The 18440-nt window shown below is 49.0% G+C and overlaps 3 protein-coding genes across 8 annotated transcripts in view; 1 reads left to right on the forward strand and 2 right to left on the reverse strand.

Annotated features, from left to right (window-relative positions):
* The first annotated feature begins 5083 nt into the window (after nt 1-5083).
* On the forward strand, nt 5084-8307 carry S100B (S100 calcium binding protein B). Its single transcript, XM_030488845.1, has 3 exons — nt 5084-5150; nt 6345-6497; nt 7400-8307. The coding sequence occupies exons 2-3, from the start codon at nt 6360-6362 to the stop codon at nt 7529-7531; spliced, it is 270 nt and encodes an 89-aa protein (XP_030344705.1). The 5' UTR covers nt 5084-5150; nt 6345-6359; the 3' UTR covers nt 7532-8307.
* A 2578-nt stretch (nt 8308-10885) lies between these two features.
* LOC115608439 (zinc finger protein 239-like) lies at nt 10886-13735 on the reverse strand. The gene has a single exon (XM_030487255.1). It carries the CDS (start codon nt 13720-13722, stop codon nt 12679-12681), a length of 1044 nt encoding a protein of 347 aa, XP_030343115.1. The 5' UTR covers nt 13723-13735; the 3' UTR covers nt 10886-12678.
* A 361-nt stretch (nt 13736-14096) lies between these two features.
* Nucleotides 14097-18440, reverse strand: part of DIP2A (disco interacting protein 2 homolog A) — a 98346-nt gene continuing 94002 nt past the window's right edge. For all 6 annotated transcript variants that reach the window (XM_030487253.1, XM_030487254.1, XM_030487252.1 and 3 more), the window contains 2 exons: nt 17451-17574; nt 14097-16243 (listed from right to left, as the gene is read on the reverse strand). In XM_030487253.1, the coding sequence (XP_030343113.1) occupies nt 15991-16243; nt 17451-17574 (377 nt within the window). In that variant the 3' untranslated portion in view covers nt 14097-15990. The remainder of the gene's footprint in view (nt 16244-17450; nt 17575-18440) is intronic.

Below are 18440 nucleotides of genomic sequence, written 5' to 3' on the forward strand. Positions count from 1 at the left end.
CTGAGGGCCTCAGAGAGCATGGGGGGCCCAGGGATAAAAGAGCTACTCCCCAATGTGGCACCCATCAGTACCCCAGGACAGAAACGTGCCTGTGAATTAATACTTATTGTATTCACACACTACGAGTTGTGCTAGCAAATAGCTTTGCACTCATGTCCTGCATAACCTCAGGGATTATTTGGAGAGGATACAGTAATTTTATTTGAAAATTCTATAATTAATTTGGTATTTATTTTATAAACTAGGCTTAGGTCACACGCAGGTTCAGCCCTAGGTTCACCTGAACAGCTAAGGGTGCTGGAGCCCTCCTGTGGGGAGCTGTTATCCTTATGCCATGTTATCCTCCTGGCATGAGGATAACAGCTTTGACTTGTGCCTCATACCACCAGTCCCCACTAGGGAGGGCTGTGTTGCTTCCCTTCGCTGTTTAAACAGGCAAAGGGAACTCTAGAAGTTCACTGACATGGGTGTTGTATTTGGGGCTTAGTAGCCTTTTGTTTATTTTTGGTTTAAGGGGGAAAAATGGTGATCATGGATCTCCCTGAGATGAGCTTCATGGAAGTAGCTCCAAATCCTTGTGGATGCCAAAATCTCCAGATAATTTATGTAATATTTGTCTAAAGGCAATGAGTGATGGAAGATGAAACTCTTGGGTTTATTTCTCTGTCCCTGTACAACCTGCCTGCCTTAGAAATGCCAGGTTAGTCATGAAACTTTTATTTTTAATACCTGCCAAGCTCCTGTTGTCTGGGCATTACTTCCAGACTAGTTTTTATAGGCTTAGTCCAGCTGACAGAGCAAGACTCTGTTCCTTTTGTCTGTGGGCCCTCTGCTTGCTGGAGGCATCAGAAACTGAAGGTGATCCCCCGAGAAAGGGATGCTGCCAGCTCCTAAAAGCCATCACCACAACTCCCTCCCTTTTATTGCAGTCCAGCACACAAGGCTCAGTTCACAACTGATTAGTTATGCTGCTAGAATCAACACTGCAAAGGTACTTTAAAGCCATGGCTTGTGTTACAAGGAATCTGACCAAAGGGCTGTTACAAAACAACATGGTCTAAATATGCTGCTTGTGCTTTGAGAGAAGATAGACCGGAAACAGTCAGGTTTTCAGCAGAAGTATTTTAAGCAGAAACACAGGTGGTTTAGAAGCATCTATAAAACAAACCCCCATGGTTTCCTCTGGCCCTCTCAAGGTAACTTGGCTCCATGCAGCAAAAGGTGTGAGCCTTCAGCACCCGGCTGCACCAGCAAGCCTGCAGTGCTAGAGGCACTTGAATCGATGCTGCAGTGCCTTCTTTCAACACAGGTTTGATGGAGAACATATTCTTATCTATTTTTAATGAACTTCAGAGTAGTCTCTTCTTGTTTCAGCTGAATTCAGTCAGGAACTGACTTAAGCTCAAGGCCATGTTTCAGATGAGGTAAGAGCATCCCTGTGTTTCCAGCTCCAGAGGATTTGGGGCAGTGGCAGCATCACTACTCAGTGTTTTCTTAAGGGGTTACAAAACCTGCCAAGGTGACAGCACCTGGTGGGCCAGTAGCAAGGTTCAGAGCTGCTCCTCTGCAGCCCTAATGCATGGTTGTACTGGGAGAACAGTGGGGGAAACGGCAGTCAAGCCAGAGCCCAGGATTTAGGAGATGAAGGTGGATGTAAAGGCAACTTCGCCTGTGGTTCCCAAGAGGCAGGCACCATTTTAACCTTGTGAGTCTGTTCACTGGGGGGCAAAAAAGACCCACTGCTCATCCAATGGAGCCTGCCCCATCCCTCCTCATCCTCAGGTGGAGGCAGAAGCGACATTCGCTGAGGGCTGGCAGAGGTTGTGCAGGGCTCAGCAGGTCCCTCCTCGGGCAGGGCACTAAATTGGGCCCATCATCTCCCTCCAACAACTGCAACAAGCACCAGCCCAATTCCCAGATCATAGAATCACAGACTGATTTGGAAAGGACTGTAAAGCTCATCCAGTTCCAACCACTGCCATGGGCAGGGACACCTTCCACTAGGTTGCCTTCCACTACACCACGTTGCTCCAAGCCCTGTCCAGCCTGGCCTTGGACACTGCCAGGGATGGGGCAGCCACAGCTTCTCTGGGCACCCTGTGCCAGCGCCTCAGCACCCTCACAGGGAAGAACTTCTGCCTTGTATCTAACCTGAAGTTCCCCTGTTTCAGTTTGAACCCATCACCCCTTGTCCTGTCACTAGAGTCCTTGATGAAGAGTCCCTCTACAGCATCCTTACAGGACCCCTTCAGACACTGGAAGCTGCTGAGGTCTCCACGCAGCTTCTCTTCTCCAGGCTGAACAGCCCCAATGTTCTCAGCCTGTCTTTGTTTGGAGGTGCTCCAGCCCCCTAGATGTGTCCTGGTGTTTCTGGGCATCATTCGATGAAGCCTCTGGCTCATCTCTGGCTGATGTGTTTGGGGGGTCAGAAACACACACAGTGACAATGGCACAGAGCTGGGGAACCTGCTCTCTGCAAGTCCGCTCTGTGTGCTGGGACTGAGAACAGCCCTGCGGAGGCAGGAGCGCTTTTTCCCCCCTCCCACCCAAATTCCTCTGCTTTTCTCCCAGTTCAATGACTGCCATCCTTTGTCTCGTGGTCTGGCAGAGCCTGGTGCCACACACACCAGAGAGACAAAGAAATAACTGGCTTTTCTCCCTGAGCCTGCTATGAAGAGCCCACATTGTGTTTTACTGGGGAGAGGGAGGCAGGCAGAGGGCTGAAGTGTTTTGCTCAGCCTTGGACTCTGTAAACCCCTCTGTTTCTTTAAACACATCACCCCAAAGCTCTGGCAAGGAAGCAGTGACCCTGAGGAATAGAGCCCCAGGGTTACACTCTCCTGGTCAAAGACGAGGACCATGAATACTAAAACAATGGAAGCCACTCTGGGAAGCCTCAAAGCAAAACCATCTCTCAGCCCCACACCCATGCCCAGACTTCCTGGACTTTCACAGGCTGGATCAGGGACAACCCAGGCCAGGAGAGCAGTGTTTGCTAGGATATGAGCCTGGTGTTTGCTAGGATATGAGCCTGGAGAAGGGTCAGGGAAGTTGCCTGGAGCTGGTCATTAGCAGAGGCAGGAAAGTACCAAGGTTTCTGGTGTTCACACTGGATCCTGCTGCTCCTTCCCACCCTATCAGCCAGTGCAGCAGCTCATTCCAGATCATTCCCTGTAAAATATACAAGTCAGAATGATTTGGGGTGGAATGGACAATAAGAATAAGCAGGAAAGGGAATTTCAAGACTGTTCAGGTTTTGATCTGCCAAATGCTAAATTTTCTGTTCCATTTTGGGAAAAGGTCACTTTCAAGAATGAAATCAGAAAATGGTTTAACAAGGCTGAGCCAGGACCTTGTCTCCAAGTAGTAATGGTGTGCTTGAATGCATTTCTTGGCTAATAACTGAGCTAAGAGATCTACAGATCAAACTGCTATCAACAGAGAAAAATACCATTTCATAGAATCATAGAATAGTTTGGGCTGGTTTTCCCCAAACCAGTGTTTAAAGCTGTTACAAAAGCTTTCAAGAGCTGATGTAAGGAAATGATCAACGTGGACAGGTTTCTTGTACACTGGTTTGTGGACATGGTTTAGTGGTGGACTTGGCAGTCCTGTGGTAAAGGTTGGACTTGATGATCTTAAAGGTCTTTTCCAACCTGTTTGATTCTATGATTCAATGATTCTAACCTGTCTTATTGGTAATGGTGACCTGTTCCAAGTTGCACTGAGTCTGAAATTCATCACAGACATAAAAGCAGTTATTGATCCTGTGCTGCAGTGAGAAAGGTGTAAATCCTTTATCCTTTAAAGGCACACCACATCAGTAACAGCAAACAGCTTCAGCTGTGGCTCATCCCACCTCCGCTTGGGAAACAGCACAGCTAGGCAATGAAACACAGCGAAAACTTGCTTTCCTCAGCAAGCTCTGTGTGTTTATCAACCACCCTATTGTACTGTGCCACCAGGAGCAGTCTGGGTGAAATGCGCTTTCTGCTGCTCTCGCTGCTTGTCTCCTGCTCTCCTCCAGATCCCACTTCTCTGCTGGGCTGCCCATTGGCTCCCACAGGGCAGCATAGAATCAACCAGGTTGGAAAAGACCTTTAAGATCATCGGGTCCAACCATTCCCCTGCGCTGCCAAGGCCACCACTAACCCATGTCACTGAGGGCCTCGTCTACACAGTGTGTGAACCTGCCATCGGGTCTGTGCACCAGCCTGCAAGGGAGTCTGTGGTGGAAACAGACACTCACAGCTCCTGGGTTTCAATAAAAGGGCATTTAAGGCATATGGTGGCTGCTTGGGCTGGCAGAAGACTTCTGAGCAATGCCACATGTGTGGCTGTGACATGGACAACATGGTGCATGCAAGCAGGAGGTTCCCGGTTCCCTCTGTGCCCCAGGATGGTATCACAGCCACTGGCCAGGTGACAGCCTTATAACCCAACCCCACTTGATGTGGCTTTTTGTGAGGGTATGTCAAGGCACACCCCAGAACCTAGCACTTTCTCCCCATCAGGGAGGCATCAGGGAGGAGCTGCGGCTGCTGCCACCTCTGTCCTTCAACCACTTCGCTGCCTGATACAATCACAACTCACAAAGCATCCCACTGCCCCCAGATGCTGGGTGGCAGAGAAGACACAGTCAGACCCATCTCAGAGGTGCACAGCACAGCTACAAGAGGCCGCAGGCACAAGCTGCCCTGATGGATGTTGCCATCACAGGCAAAGAAAAACCTCTGCCCCAGAGGATACCGCAGCCCTGCAACAGGACCCACAGGGACAGGGTGCTCCACGCTTTGCATGCTCCTGTCCGTGACTGTATGGCACCCTGGGGAAGGTGCTGGTGCCCCCAACCCAGCCGTGGCTCAGTTCATTGCCTTCACTGTGGTGGGAGCAGCAAGCAGCACAAGCTGCTCTCCTGCTGACTGCCCAGTTATTTTGGCTCCTCACAACGGTGGCTTTCTCCCGAGCAGCTCCCACGCCGGCAGCCGTGGGTTGGCAGCGAGTCAATGCATCCCTGTGTGCATCCTTGTGCCGGGCTGGCTCCGGATGCCCCCGCCCTCCGCTGCCATTGGCACTGCAGGCAATAAGAAGCCAGCGAGTCCCCTGGACGTGCTGCATTGCTGTGTCACAGCCCCGACGCCAGCACAGAGGTGAGAAGGGCTGCGGGGAGCTGGGGCAGCGGGATTTGGGGGTCTTGCTGCCATGGGAGGGGTGGTGTGGGGGGCACCACGGCAGCTCTGCCACTGCAGCGGGGAGCTGAAACCCTCCTCAGCCTTGTGGAGAGGAAGCAGGAGGGCATGAGCATGCAAAGGGTTGTCAGGGTGCATGCCTGAAGGGCTTTAGTATATCCTACCTGACTGGAGATGGTGTCACAGATTGGGCCCTGCCTGTGGCACAGGAGAAGGTGTCAGCGTGAGTCTCAGGCCACAGGATGACAGTGCTTTGAGCATCGAGCCTTGTCATGGTGAGACAGGAGCCAGGCTGCAGGGCAGGAGATGTTTATCCGTGGGGTATGTATTAGCTGAGTGCCACACTAAGACTTGCTCCCCTCCCAGCATCAGCGCTTTCTACAGCTTTTGGGAAGGTGGTTTTGCATCTCTCCCTTTTAGACGCGAGTCTCTCTGGTTGGTTTGTGAAATCTGCAGGAAACACTGCAATCCCAACGGTTAACATTCCCAAGAGTCTCCACATCAAGGGAGGAGGGGGGTTAGAGGAGATGGGATTATTTTGTCCTGCTGGTACTCATCAAAACCAGTTCCTGGCGAGGATCCCCTGACTGCTCTGCAGGCAAGAGAGGCAGAGGTGAGCGTGCCTGTGACAGAGGGGACAGCAGAATCTTTCTGAAGCTTCATGGGCAGAGATGAAACCCCTGCCTGCCCCTCTCCCAGGCAAGGAGAACAAAGCAATGGGTTAAGCAGCGGGAGGCAAAGAAGAGGTGAAGCGACACGTCATCTGCTATATAAAGAAAATGCAGGATCACCTTGCTGGAAGGCACCAGGGCTTTGCAGCCTCTCCTCATTTGCTCTCCTTCACTCTGCCTGTGCAGACACCCGAGGTGTCAAACTCACATCAGTCCCAGGGGATATTGTCCGCTCCTGGTGCCCTATACCCGGCACTCCTCCTGTTGTGGCTCCCCTTCCCTCCTGGAGGCAGAGCCAAGGATTCTCAGGATCTTCCTCCCTGAAGTGAGTGCTGCTAGTGGTGCTTTTCAGCAGCACGGTTTGAGTTTGGGATCCAGTGCTGCTGATGCATAGAGGGAGCCCTGAGGCAGTCACACTTGCAATGCAAAGGGCACTTCTGGAGTTGTCCCAGGCTAATGCACACATTGCTCCCTCTGACCTCAGGGCCACATTGCGACCATGTCTGAGCTGGAGAAGGCCATGATCGCCATCATCGATGCCTTCCACCAGTACTCGGGGAAGGAGGGAGATAAGCACAAGCTGAAGAAATCAGAACTGAAGGAGCTCATTAACAATGAGTTGAGCCATTTCCTTGGTGTAAGTATTGCACCTCATGCAGCTGAGCAGCTCCCAGGCTCTGCTAACTCTGTCTCCCATGGGAAGCATGTGCAGGGGAAGGGGAAGCTGGAGCAGCAGTGCATTAAACACTTTGCTCCTGCTCCACAGGAGCAGCAAGTGGCAGGACAAGGGCAACAGCCTGCACTGAGGGCTCTGGTTTGGGTTGGATACTAGGGAAATATGACATGCTGAAAGAGCTGGGCTTGTTCAGCCTGGAGAAGAGAAGGCTCCTGAAGCGGAGACCTTTGAGCAGCTCCCAGTGCCTAAAGGGGCTAGAGGAAACCTGGAGAGGGGCTTTGGATAAGGGCCTTAGGACAGGCCAAGGCGGGAATGGCTTTAACCTGCCAGAGGGGAGATTGAGATGAGCTCTGAGGCAGAAGTTCTTCCCTGTGAGGGTGCTGAGGCGCTGGCACAGACTTTTTCCCAGAGAAGCTGTGGCTGCCCCATCCCCTGGCAGTGTTTCAAGGCCACGTTGGACACAGGGGCTTGGAGCAACCTGCTCTAGTGGAAGGTGTCCCTGCCCGTGGCAGGGGGTTGGAACTGGATGAGCTTTAAGGTCCACTTCCAGCCCAAAACCCACTCTGGGATTCTATTATTCTATGAAATTTCCTTCCCTGGGGAGGGGGACAGCCCCGAGGGGCTCAAGATGTCCTTTTTCCAGTGGAAGCTGTAGTTGTGATTCCTGCTCCAGGAGGGCTGCTGTTGTTCAGATGATGTGCTGTGTTGTTCCCCACCAACACAGGTGGGGAATGTGTCTGAACCAGAGGGATGTGTCTGAACAGAGATTCAGCCATGAGTGCCACTTGAGAAACTGGGACATGGCACTGTTGGGCCTTGCTCTGATCCTCCCCAGCTTTGGCTACCTGTTTCTATCCCTTCAGGAGATCAAAGACCAGGAGACTGTGGACAAAGTCATGGAAGCGCTGGACAGTGATGGGGATGCAGAATGCGACTTCCAGGAGTTTGTAGCCTTCATTGCGATGGTCACCGCTGCTTGCCCACGAGTTCTTTGAGCATGAGTGAGCTGGTGGGAGCCAGGTGAGCACCTCCCGCTCATGCCGGAGGGGAGCAGAGCAACATCATTCCTCTGGGAAAAAGACTGGGGCTCCTTGGAGTTAAGCTTGTGCTAGACTTAAGCAGCTTATTAAGTTCTATGGCTTTGTGAAGAAGAACCCCCCCCATGGTTCAGGAAAGTGCCCACCTGGCTGGACGTGGTGTGAGAATGCCTTGTCTTGAGCTCCTTCCATGCTGCTGTATGCCAGGGATGTGCACGGGGCTGGAGGATGCCGCGATCCCAAGCTTTGCTTGCAAATGGAAAAGCGGGAATTCAGGGGCTGAAGTAGGAGGTGATGCAGAGGGGGCTGGTTACAGAAGCCTGGTTCTGGCCTGAGCAGAAAGGCTCCCTGTTGATTCCCATGGGCTCTGACTGCCCTGTGCATGGTTACTAACACAAACAGCACAGCCCGTCCTGTCACGGGGCTCAGTAGAGCCCACACACTTCTTGGTAAATTGAGACAACCCTTGGCTTGAAAGCAAAGCATAACCATCTAACAGCCCAGGCTCTTCTCTTGCCAAATGAATCCTCCTGCTTTTAGCAGTCTGCAGTCTGGAAGTGAAAGTGGACAACGCTCCTGCCTTAGGACAGCCTCTGGGCCTGGATGTGCCTTGGCAAGGTCTCCAGGCTCAGTCAGAAGGCATGAGGCGGGATCTACCCAGTGTGACCACAGTGCTTTAATGTAGACCAGAGCCTCCAGTGTGGAAAGGGTGAGAATAAAATGTTGGTTTGGCCTCTGGTGGAAAGCGTGTCCTTTTGTCCCAGGCTGCTCCCAGCTGCCTGCACTGCCACAGGAGCAGGCTGGAGGATGCAGCCTGAAGCACTGCTGCAGCTCATGCCCCTGGGTTTGCTTGTTGGGCAAGGAACCTTCAACTCTTCCCTGGCATCCACTGTGGCTGTCCAGACTGGCAGATGTACCTGCAAGGCCAAAAGAGCACTACCGCACCTCCAGGGGACCGCTGCTGTTCAGAATGTGCCCACTGCTGCCCAAGGGTCATCCAGGGGCTTGCACTGGTGAACCTTTGCAAAACCCAAAACTAAACCTAAGACAATTTCCCCGAAGCCTTTTTCCAGAGCACTTGCTGTGCAGTTTAGCAATACCTGTGAGTTAGGCATTCATGGTTAGCAACATTTATAGTGACAAATCCAAAACAAAGATGCCCACAGATGTTGGTCTTTCTACCTCATTACACAGTTCATTATGATTTCACGCACAAAATGACATGTCTTTGCACATGGACCATCTTGCTATTCTCATCTGCCTCGCCCAAGCTGTGAAAGGAGACAGTTGGGCAGACTTGCACACAAGAAAGACAACATCTTCTACTCCATCTACAATTAAAAACCAGTTATGTCATCCCAGGTAAGTGTCCGTTTGCTGAGAACTTGTTTAGCATTCGAGTTACTTCCACCACATTTTTAACATCGTCACCTTGATTCAGCTGTTTCCAACACTTGCACGGACCAGAAGCAGTGTGGGAGGACAATGAATGGGGAGGCTGCCTGTCTCAGTGTCCCCAGGGTTAGGCAGGGTAGATGGGACCCTCTCCTGAGCCTGAACCGGAGTTCAGCAGAGGGGTCAGATGCTTCAGCACAAGGGTCTGCTGGTGAGGCTGCCTGGAAGGTCTCCAAGTCCCACTCGCCTCCTGCGTCACCTCACCAGCAGTGCTCACATGGTGAGGAAACCTTGCCCAAGACTGAGCCTTTCCAGCAGCTCTGCAGCAGCATGGCCTGAAGGCTGGCAGAGCCAGGGAGACACAGAGCAGGCTGTGCTTCCCTTGGTCAGCAATGACAGTAGGAGCAGGGAGTGACAGAGCACGGCTATGCACATGTTTCTGCCAGTAAGGCTGATCCTGACTTAGCACCACCACTGCTGGGAATTCAGAGAGGCTTTACCTGGCACAGGAGAATACAATCACAGAATCAACCAGGTTGCAAAAGACCTTTGAGTCCAACCATTCCCCAGCACTACCAAGGCCACCACTAACCCATGTCACTAAGGACCTCGTCTACACGGTTGGAAACACTTCCAGGGATGGTTCCAATGCCCGACCTCCCTTTGGGGATGAAATTGTTCCTAATATCCAATCTAAACATCCAGAGCTTGTGCCTCTTGTCAGGTGTGGCAGGTACACCCGCCCTGACAAGGACTGGGCAAAGACAGGACAAGAGCCCACAAAAACTTCTCACCACAGACAAAATCCCAGGAAAACTCCCCATGCAGCTCTTATCACACCCACATGGTGGTGGTCAGCTGGTCAGACCCCCCAAAAATGTCCTTCCACACTGGGTCTGATCCTCCTGGGAGTGCTGATCATTGCTGTGAGCACACCTGAAAACTGTTCTTCATGTTGTTACCTGCCAATGGAAGTGCATCCAGGCTGAATCATTCATGGAATGACAGTGAGACAAATAACAGATCTCCAAAACAAAATATGCTTTTTCCACAAATCACCTGCAAATTAACTCTGGAATGTTGCAGAGAAGGAACATTCCCAACCTTGTTGGATGGAGTAAGGCAATGGCACAAACAAGGCAGTGCACGTTTCCCACACCTTCAGAGCTCCACGCTGTGACAGCACCGAGATGTGCTCCTCCATCCCAGCACTGCAGTGACATGGAAGCACCTTCCAGCTCCCTCTGCATATTACACTGAAAACTGCCTTTCAAAAGGGAGCAGCAAGGAGTGATCCACGGATTGAACTTGTCCCCCTACCAGATATTAAATTGGAAGGATGTGCTTGGCCTTACTCACTGTACCGCAACTCTCAGGGCATTAGAGCGTATTTTCAGGTTTTCCATTGTGAAATAGTCTCAACACTGGATTTTACTGTACAAAGTCTGAACTCATCTGCATCCCCAACAGTGTGGACTGCAGGGGGAAGGCAGCTGACAGAGCAGGAAAGTAGAAGAGCAAAATGGGAAGTTTTTTAACTAAACCAAACCAAACTGCCTCCAAAACGATTCAGCAGCAACACAAACCTGATCTTTAAAAGGCCACTTTTGCATCTGCTTGCCACTGAAATCTTGATTCTGCATGTGGGCACGCCACATTACAAGTACAGACACAACCACCATGGCACTGTTACCCAGGTTTGGTAGAGAAAAATGCCAGAAGTAAAGACAAATCACTATTTTGCAAGCAAAGTTTTAAGGAATGCTAGAAAATCATAGAATCATAGAATCGTACGGGTTGGAAAGGACCTTAAGATCATCTAGTTCCAACCCCCCTGCCATGGGTTTTTCATTTTCATAAGCAAACCTTTATGTTTAGATGAGAACAGGATTAAAAAGTGACAGAAGGAAAAGACAGTGGTGTATATTATTTTAATAACATGTATTGAAATAAAAAGATAGAAATCTGCTTATATATGGCACTGGCATAACTGAACTGGAGATAAACCCCAGTGTGGCCAGTTCCTCCTAAACAACACAACTGATCACCAAAGAGAATTTAAAGACTGTAGCAAAACTTTACATTAGAATTTGTCATGACAAGAAACTCCGCCTTAGAAACATCTCATCTGAAATGCCTGACCATGGAAATATCTAAAGTATATTCACCAGCTGAACAGAAACACCAGTTCAACAATAACAGTTATACCTTAGTATACCAGCATCGAGTAAATCCTGAAGTGCAAAAACTTAAGAGAATTACCTAATGCAGTTGTGTTAGCTGTAAATCAGTTCTTAGATGTAACTCAGCTCTGTCATCTACTGACATGGTTTCTGGCCTGATACACTGCAACACTTTATATGTGCAAGCTTTCAGAAAATTCATTTTTTGGCCTTAAAACAGAGTTGTAAATGTGCTCTAGAAACCAAACCCAGAAGCCTCTCAAAAAGAGCCTTAAAGTGCGTAATACATGTTTTCACACAAAGGCAGGGAAAGAGCATTAAAATAATCAGGGACTTGGTACAGAGAATCGGGGACATGGAACAGACAATTAGGAATGTGCACTTCAAATGAACTCACCCAGTGCTTCCTTTTTTCCTGCTATTTCCCGGGTAACAACAAGCAATAAATAAAGGCGTAAAGTAGCCTCAGAGTAGTGTTGCTACTGTACGGAGCTTACAAAAAGCCAGTACAAAGTGCTGGCTCACAAGGAACACTGGCTGCAATAACAGCAGTTTTGGTAATGTTTGCAAAGTCACTTAGTACTCAACAGAGCCCAATCTCACGCCCTAGAATAAATCCGAAACATTCCACTTGGACAGCAACCCTTTTGTGGCATCTTGCCTCATTCCCTCAGCACGGTGACAGTGAAGGGCTCAGAATTCCCTTGTTACTACATTTCACATTCCCAAAAGATCAGGTATAAAGAAGTAAATAAATAAATTTTTGCACCTTTACTACAAGCTGGGATTTCAAATGTCAAACTCATTCCATTTAAGATGAATGACAGATTTTTGGCACCTTTCTTCATGAGTTTTGAGAAAGGTGAGTACAGGTGCTCTGGCAATAAAACCCACCGTGCTTTAAAAGCACTTCATGGACAGCACTATCTGGGTGCTAAGTACAACATCTTGTTGTAATTAAGAGTGAGAAAACCAAAAAAGGCTCAAAGATGCCATCTTCTCACCATGTACCGTGCTTTTAGAAACAAACCACGTTTTGCAGGATAAATTCCTGCTTGTTTCCTAAATCCACTCTTGGTACAAATCTGTTTTCTGTGCCATGTCTCTTGTCTCTTCCAAAACCTCTGCCTTCATTTGAGAGATCACAACTTCATTTATTTCTGCACGCAAAGAAGCATCCCCCTTTCAATGTGAGTTAAAGCAGGTGCTTTGGTCAGGAACCCCTGGAAGTCTGTGTCAGAAAATGTTGCTGACACGAACCACCACCACTGGGGCTTGTGAACAGGCTGGAACCACCCTGTAACCACGGAGGGTTCTGCACACGACTGCAGGGAGCCTGAGCAGCCTCCTATGCATCTGCTGCGCTCCACAGATGTGTTTGCGTTGAACCTCGCACCATAGAAAGAATTCCACTTGGAAACATGCGCTGGTGCAGCACGTCCTTTTCTTTTGATAAGAAGTAAACCAGACACTACCTCCTGTGAGCCATGTTGTGGAGGGCCAAGAACAGGTCTTTTTTCAGTGATTTTACAGCCTTTCCACCTCCTGCTTTGGGTCAGCCTGGTGAGCTTGCTCAGCGCCGTCATCTCGGTGCTGCTGTTTCTGCTCCTGCTTTTTATTATCACCCAGTGCTTTTGCCTTGGTGGCCATCGACCTCGGTCTAACGTCAGGCCTCTCCTCATCCTGCTGGTGCTTTTTACAGTGTTTTTCAAAGGCAGAAATCCTGGCATATGCCCGGTTGCAAAGCAAACAGTGGTAGGGCCGCTCCCCGCTGTGCGTCCTCATGTGGAGCTGGAGGTACGAGGACCTGGAGAAGGCTCTGCTGCAGACCGAGCAGTGGTGAGGCTCGCGCGCCTCGTGCGTCTTCAGGTGCTGCTTGAGGGACGCCGCCTGCTTGAAAGCCTTCCCGCAGGCGGAGCACCCGAAGTTCCTCTCGCCCGACTCGAGGAGCTGGTGCGACACGAGGTGCGCGGAGGAGCGGAAGTTCTTCCCGCACTTGTTACACTGGAAGGGCCGCTCCCCGGTGTGCAGGCGGACGTGGAGCACCAGCCCAGCTTTCTGCGTGAAAGCCTTCTCGCACTGCGGGCACTGGAAGGGCCGCTCGCCCGTGTGCACCCGGCGGTGCGTGGCGAGGTGCGAGGCGCGCCCGAAGAGCTTGCCGCAGTCCTGGCACTTGAAGCGTCTCTCCCCGGTGTGGATGGCTTTGTGGCGCGCCAAGTGGGACGACTGCAGGAACAGCTTCCCGCAGGCGGGACACCCGTACTTGCGCTCGCCCGTGTGGGAGCGGAGGTGCAGGGCGAGGTGCGAGGAGGAGATGAACGCCTTGCCGCAGAGCGCGCAGCCGTGCGGCCGCTCCCCGGTGTGCGTGCGCTTGTGGAGGACCAGCCCCGAGGAGAGGGCGAACGCTTTGGCGCACACCGAGCAGCGGTACGGCTTCTCCCCGGTGTGCACACGGCGGTGCTTGGCCAGCGCGCTGGCCTGCGCGAACGCCTTCCCGCACTGCTCGCACCCGTGGGGCCGCTCCCCCGCGGCGCCGAGGGCCCAGCCCCGGGACCGCCGGCCCGGCCCCATGGCGGCACCCACACGGAAGAGGCGGTGCCGCCCCGCGGTGACGGCAGGAAGCGGGGTGGAGCGGCCGCCGCCATGTTGTGGCGCGGCTCGTCTCCCTCAGGGGATGGGTGACAGCGGAGGGGAGGCAGAGCCGTGTCCTTGCCGGCCCCGCTCCGTGCTGTCTCCCTCCGTGCTGCCCCAGCGGGGTGCTGTACGACTCAGCGTTGGCTTTGCTGTGTTAAATAAGTGGCGCCTTGCTGAGGGGAGGAATGTTCCCCCCGCCTTGGTGTGTGGCAGTTGCCAGCTGTGGGGAGGACCCCCCCCCAGGGCACTGCCGTGCCCCAGAGAGCAGGGCAATATATATGAAAACAGAGGAAACTCAGGAACATCCAGGCTTTGAGGATGTGCAATTGCTTTAATTGTAATGAAATTCTGCAGAAAAAAAAGCTCTTCAGGCATTAAAACTCTCCAAAACACTGGTGAAAACTGCACTGTGGAGAAGCTGTGCTTTTGATCTAACAGCGTTTCAGCACTCAGCAAGCCAGATTGTTTTGAAATGTTTAATGCGCTTTTTGTTTTAGGTTTAGGGTACAGGGCAACTCACTGTCAGCTATAGCTCAATACAAAAATCTTACAATGCTTTATTTGCTAAAAAACTACACTATTAAAATGGGGGTTAGGTAGTTCTTTCCTTTTGCCAGCTGTTTTGTTACGAGCAGTGTCCCACAGCCCACTGTTAAAGGTTGCTGTACTTAATAAGTTACTCAAGTTCTGTACATAATTACAGTCAGAGTATGCAGCTGTATAATACACCACAGCCAAACACCATGAGGGCAAAGAACTACTATATAGGAAAGCTTTTTGTTGAAGATTTTACAGTTACTTGACAAAGAGTCAATTTGATATCCTCATACCGGGAGAGTTACATCCATCTTCCTTAGGCACTGATCCAGGCAGAATTGCCTTGCAGAATAACCTGGCTCTTTTGCCAAACTCATGCATTATGTATATATATATATAAAAGAAATTATGTAGCTCAAAGTCTTCAACAACTCTATAAAAATAATTATTTGTTAGTCTCGTGCTTACCTTCAAATACATGAAGTATTTGAATCACTTCACATTCTCTTTCTGAATTAGTCGCTGCAGTATGAGATCAGGCAGAAACTTCATAACCCTCGTTAGTCAAGTGTGACCCAACCAACTGGATATCGCAGCTTGAACAAAACAGTCTGTCTGAATACAATGCTAAAACAAGGAAGTTTGTACCACAGCAGATCAAGCTAACTAACACTGAGTATATTTTCTACGGTGGGGAAACACCCCCCCCCCAGTAAAAGCACTATAATAAGTTTTAGCATAGGATATTCAGGGAAAACATATTGTAAGACCATGCTTCGTAAACATTTTGATGAATCATTCAGAGACTGTTGGCTTTGGACTGAATTTTCAAATACTTGGTTTTATGCAGAGCATAACACAGCTAATGCTATGAAAACAAGCAACTTTAACATGAAGTTACAACAGTAAGAGCAGTGAAGGCTCCTGCATCGAATGGTTAAAACTGGATATTAATTTATATTTTATTACAAAGTTTATAGCATTACAGAGTCCAGCATGGCACAATAAGTAACGTTTTTACAGTTGCAGTATTTGTTTTCGCTTGGTACAAAAAAGCTGAACAGCAGCATACTTGTTATATTGAATCCGGGACTGGACTGAATTTCTTTCTTCTGAATGGGGGTAAGTCAGTGATTTCAAATAAAAAGGCTGCATTTTAAAAATCTCAAATATGTGCAAAATTCCTTTCATTACAGTAGAGAATATGGTAGAGATGTGTGCAGTCTTGAAAGTTATGCCTGAACCCTGATACTGCCAATATATTGCAAACAATCACATGGAGGGTGAACTCCAAACGGCTACTCACGACTCAGTACTGTTACCAGGAGTTGTCCTCACAGCTGGTGTTCTCTCCCCACCCTGCTTTATGTCCTTTTATGCAGTGCATCAAGTACTGACATTCAGAATTACTGTAGAAAAAACATTGGTCCATCACAGTTCTCATAAGCTTCCTTCAGGAATTCCAGTAAACTCTCCATCCTAAGTCAGCTGTAACTGTTACAATGGATTTATGAAAGCAAATGCAATCTGAGAGATGAAGGTCTGTGAAGATGAGCATCTCCATTTCCCTTTCAACAGCTTTTAAAACCACAGAAAATGGGTTCCGATGTTACTATTCGGAAAGTCCCTTGATTTTGGTGCTTTAGCCTTGGCGTGATTTTTCTCTTTTCACATGTTGTAGGCAACATAAATAGGATCCAACTGGTCAGCTAAAAACCCGTCTCTCAAGTGCATCCGTTGTTTCTCACCACGGGAATTGATAGGAATAACACCGGGGTCCACAATGACTACAACACCTACTATGAGATAATGCTCTTCCAGAACCACATTTGTTACCAAAGCAACCAGGTCCAATGCTTCTTGCTCTGAGCCTTCCAACTCCACAACCACTACAAGCAAGTTGGTCCATGTAAACACAGCACTGTTGGCATGATACAAATAGAAACAGTGAGAAAAAAACACACAGTCAAAGGAAGCCACTTATCAGAGAGGGACTCACTGGAAAGACATTTTGTAAGGACTTGAAGAATATAAGAAATGAGAACAAGTGATACAATAGTAATAAATCAGGAAGTATGAAAACTCTGAAGTTCCTGGAATATTCTCTGCCACTGTTTGTTTAATTGTCCATGTACAAAATATAAGCAGGTCTTTTTCTCTTACATGTCCACAATCGTGTATTTGAAAGTCCTTTGCACTTCTGTATTAAACCAGGAAGATTTCACACTCTGTGTGTGTATACTTGATTAAATTAAAGTACCTGTGCACATCTTCAGACTCATCAATGGAAAGACAAAACCTCCCAAAGCTTGGAAGTAAACATTGCCCTTTGAAGAGAACCTACAGCCAAGTGGCATACATCATCCATTAGAACACGTGAGAATAATGTATGTTAGAAGATACCATTCAAGAAGTCATAGAATCCCAGACTGGTTTGGGTTGGAAGGGACCTTAAAGCTCCTCCAGTCCCAACCCCCTGCCACGGGCAAGGACACCTTCCACTAGAGCAGGTTGCTCCAAGCCCCTGTGTCCAACCTGGCCTTGAACACTGCCAGGGATGGGGCAGCCACAGCTTCTCTGGGAAAAGTCTGTGCCAGCGCCTCAGCACCCTCACAGGGAAGAGCTTCTGCCTCAGAGCTCATCTCAGTCTCCCCTCTTGCAGGTTAAAGCCATTCTCCTTGCCCTGTCCCTACAGGCCCTTGTCCAAAGCCCTTCTCCAGGTTTCTTGTCAGCAGCTTTAGGCACTAGAAGCTGCTCTAAGGTCTCCCCGGAGCTTTCTCTTCTCCAGGCTGAAATCCTGAAGATGTATTTACCACATCCAAGCATGTACATTCTGACACAGGGAAGTGAAGGCTCTGCTGCCCTGTTCCCACCCTGCCATTCCTGTCTTTCAGACTATGAAGATCAAACTCTGATAAAGGTGTGGGCTTTATGTTGTTTTTAGCATCGGAGGCAGGGTCAAGAGGGACATTATGTTTCAGCTACTCTCACTGCAGTAGTTTCTATGCGAACTTTTGCTGAGTTCGCTCTACAGCAAGCTCTCAGTCTAAGCTCTGTTCCATGGAGCTTAATTTCTGCTGCTTTAGAAGAAATAAAAGAATACAGAAAAGTAATACTGAGGCTCTTACCATTCTGCAATGCTCTTATGTGCTCTTATTACAGAGGTCTCTATATCAATGGGATGGTACCTCATTCCTCTGAGCTCCAGTGTTTCATCCAAAGAGCCTACCACATACAGGGCATCGTGCCTCTCTGCAACATAGCACAGACATTTGAAACACCATCAGATCTCCAGAACAAACATGGTCATTTGTATGTGCTTATTCCTGATGTTCAGAGGTGCTTCCTAGGAGGAAGAGTCTGTAATACACATCAAGCTCTACCATTTGGAGGGAATTAGGAGGTCACATAGCACTTCTGACTATTGACTCCAAGCAAATGAATCCAGACGAAAAAGAATTTCTGGGTCATCTAATTCTGTCCCTTCTCTCATGTAATCTTAATTCATAAATCCATTCAAAGTACACTGTTAAAGCATCTTTTTGTCCCACTCTTTTTCCCAGAGAACTTCTCTCCTCTGATCAATAGGAACACTTTCAAATTTCCAAATTTAACTTTTATTTTTCTTTTTAAAACCAGCTTATACCCACTGTCCTCATACCAGCAATATTCAGCTTCTGAAGTTCCCATAGTTAATGCAGTGAGAACAACTCTATCCCTTCCTCAGCCTTAGCTTTGCTAGGTTAAATAAGCAGAGCTCTCCTAGATGCTTCTGTAAGGACATGCTCTCCCCATTACCACATCCATCCAGTAACTGCTCGGTTCAACTTTGCTTCTTTTTGCACGCATTTTATAATTCTGCTCAATCGTGTAACTTGAGACAAAAAGCATACTTGTGTTTCCTGCATACTTGGCTGTGTTAATTCACCATATATAGCCTCTCAAATGCTGACAAACTCAAGGACAACTGGCATTGTTCCACAGCGATAAACATCTCTACATGATTTTCCAGAAAGCTCCAAGGCACAAAACCTTGCTATAGTAATGTGCTGCCATGTCACTTCTCTTCCTTTGTGAATGCCTGCTCACAGATTCCAATTTCTCAACTACCAGCTTTC

This window comes from Strigops habroptila, chromosome 5 (assembly GCF_004027225.2).
Source record: "Strigops habroptila isolate Jane chromosome 5, bStrHab1.2.pri, whole genome shotgun sequence".
NCBI lineage: Eukaryota > Metazoa > Chordata > Aves > Psittaciformes > Psittacidae > Strigops > Strigops habroptila.

Bases quoted from the DNA above. Each gene is read 5' to 3' on its own strand.
- S100B (XM_030488845.1), top strand. From the start codon at position 6,360: ATGTCTGAGCTGGAGAAGGCCATGATCGCCATCATCGATGCCTTCCAC. The intron at 6,498-7,399 runs GTAAGTATTGCA...CTATCCCTTCAG, and splicing joins AGTTGAGCCATTTCCTTGGT to GAGATCAAAGACCAGGAGAC.
- LOC115608439 (XM_030487255.1), bottom strand. From the start codon at position 13,722: ATGGGGCCGGGCCGGCGGTCCCGGGGCTGGGCCCTCGGCGCCGCGGGG.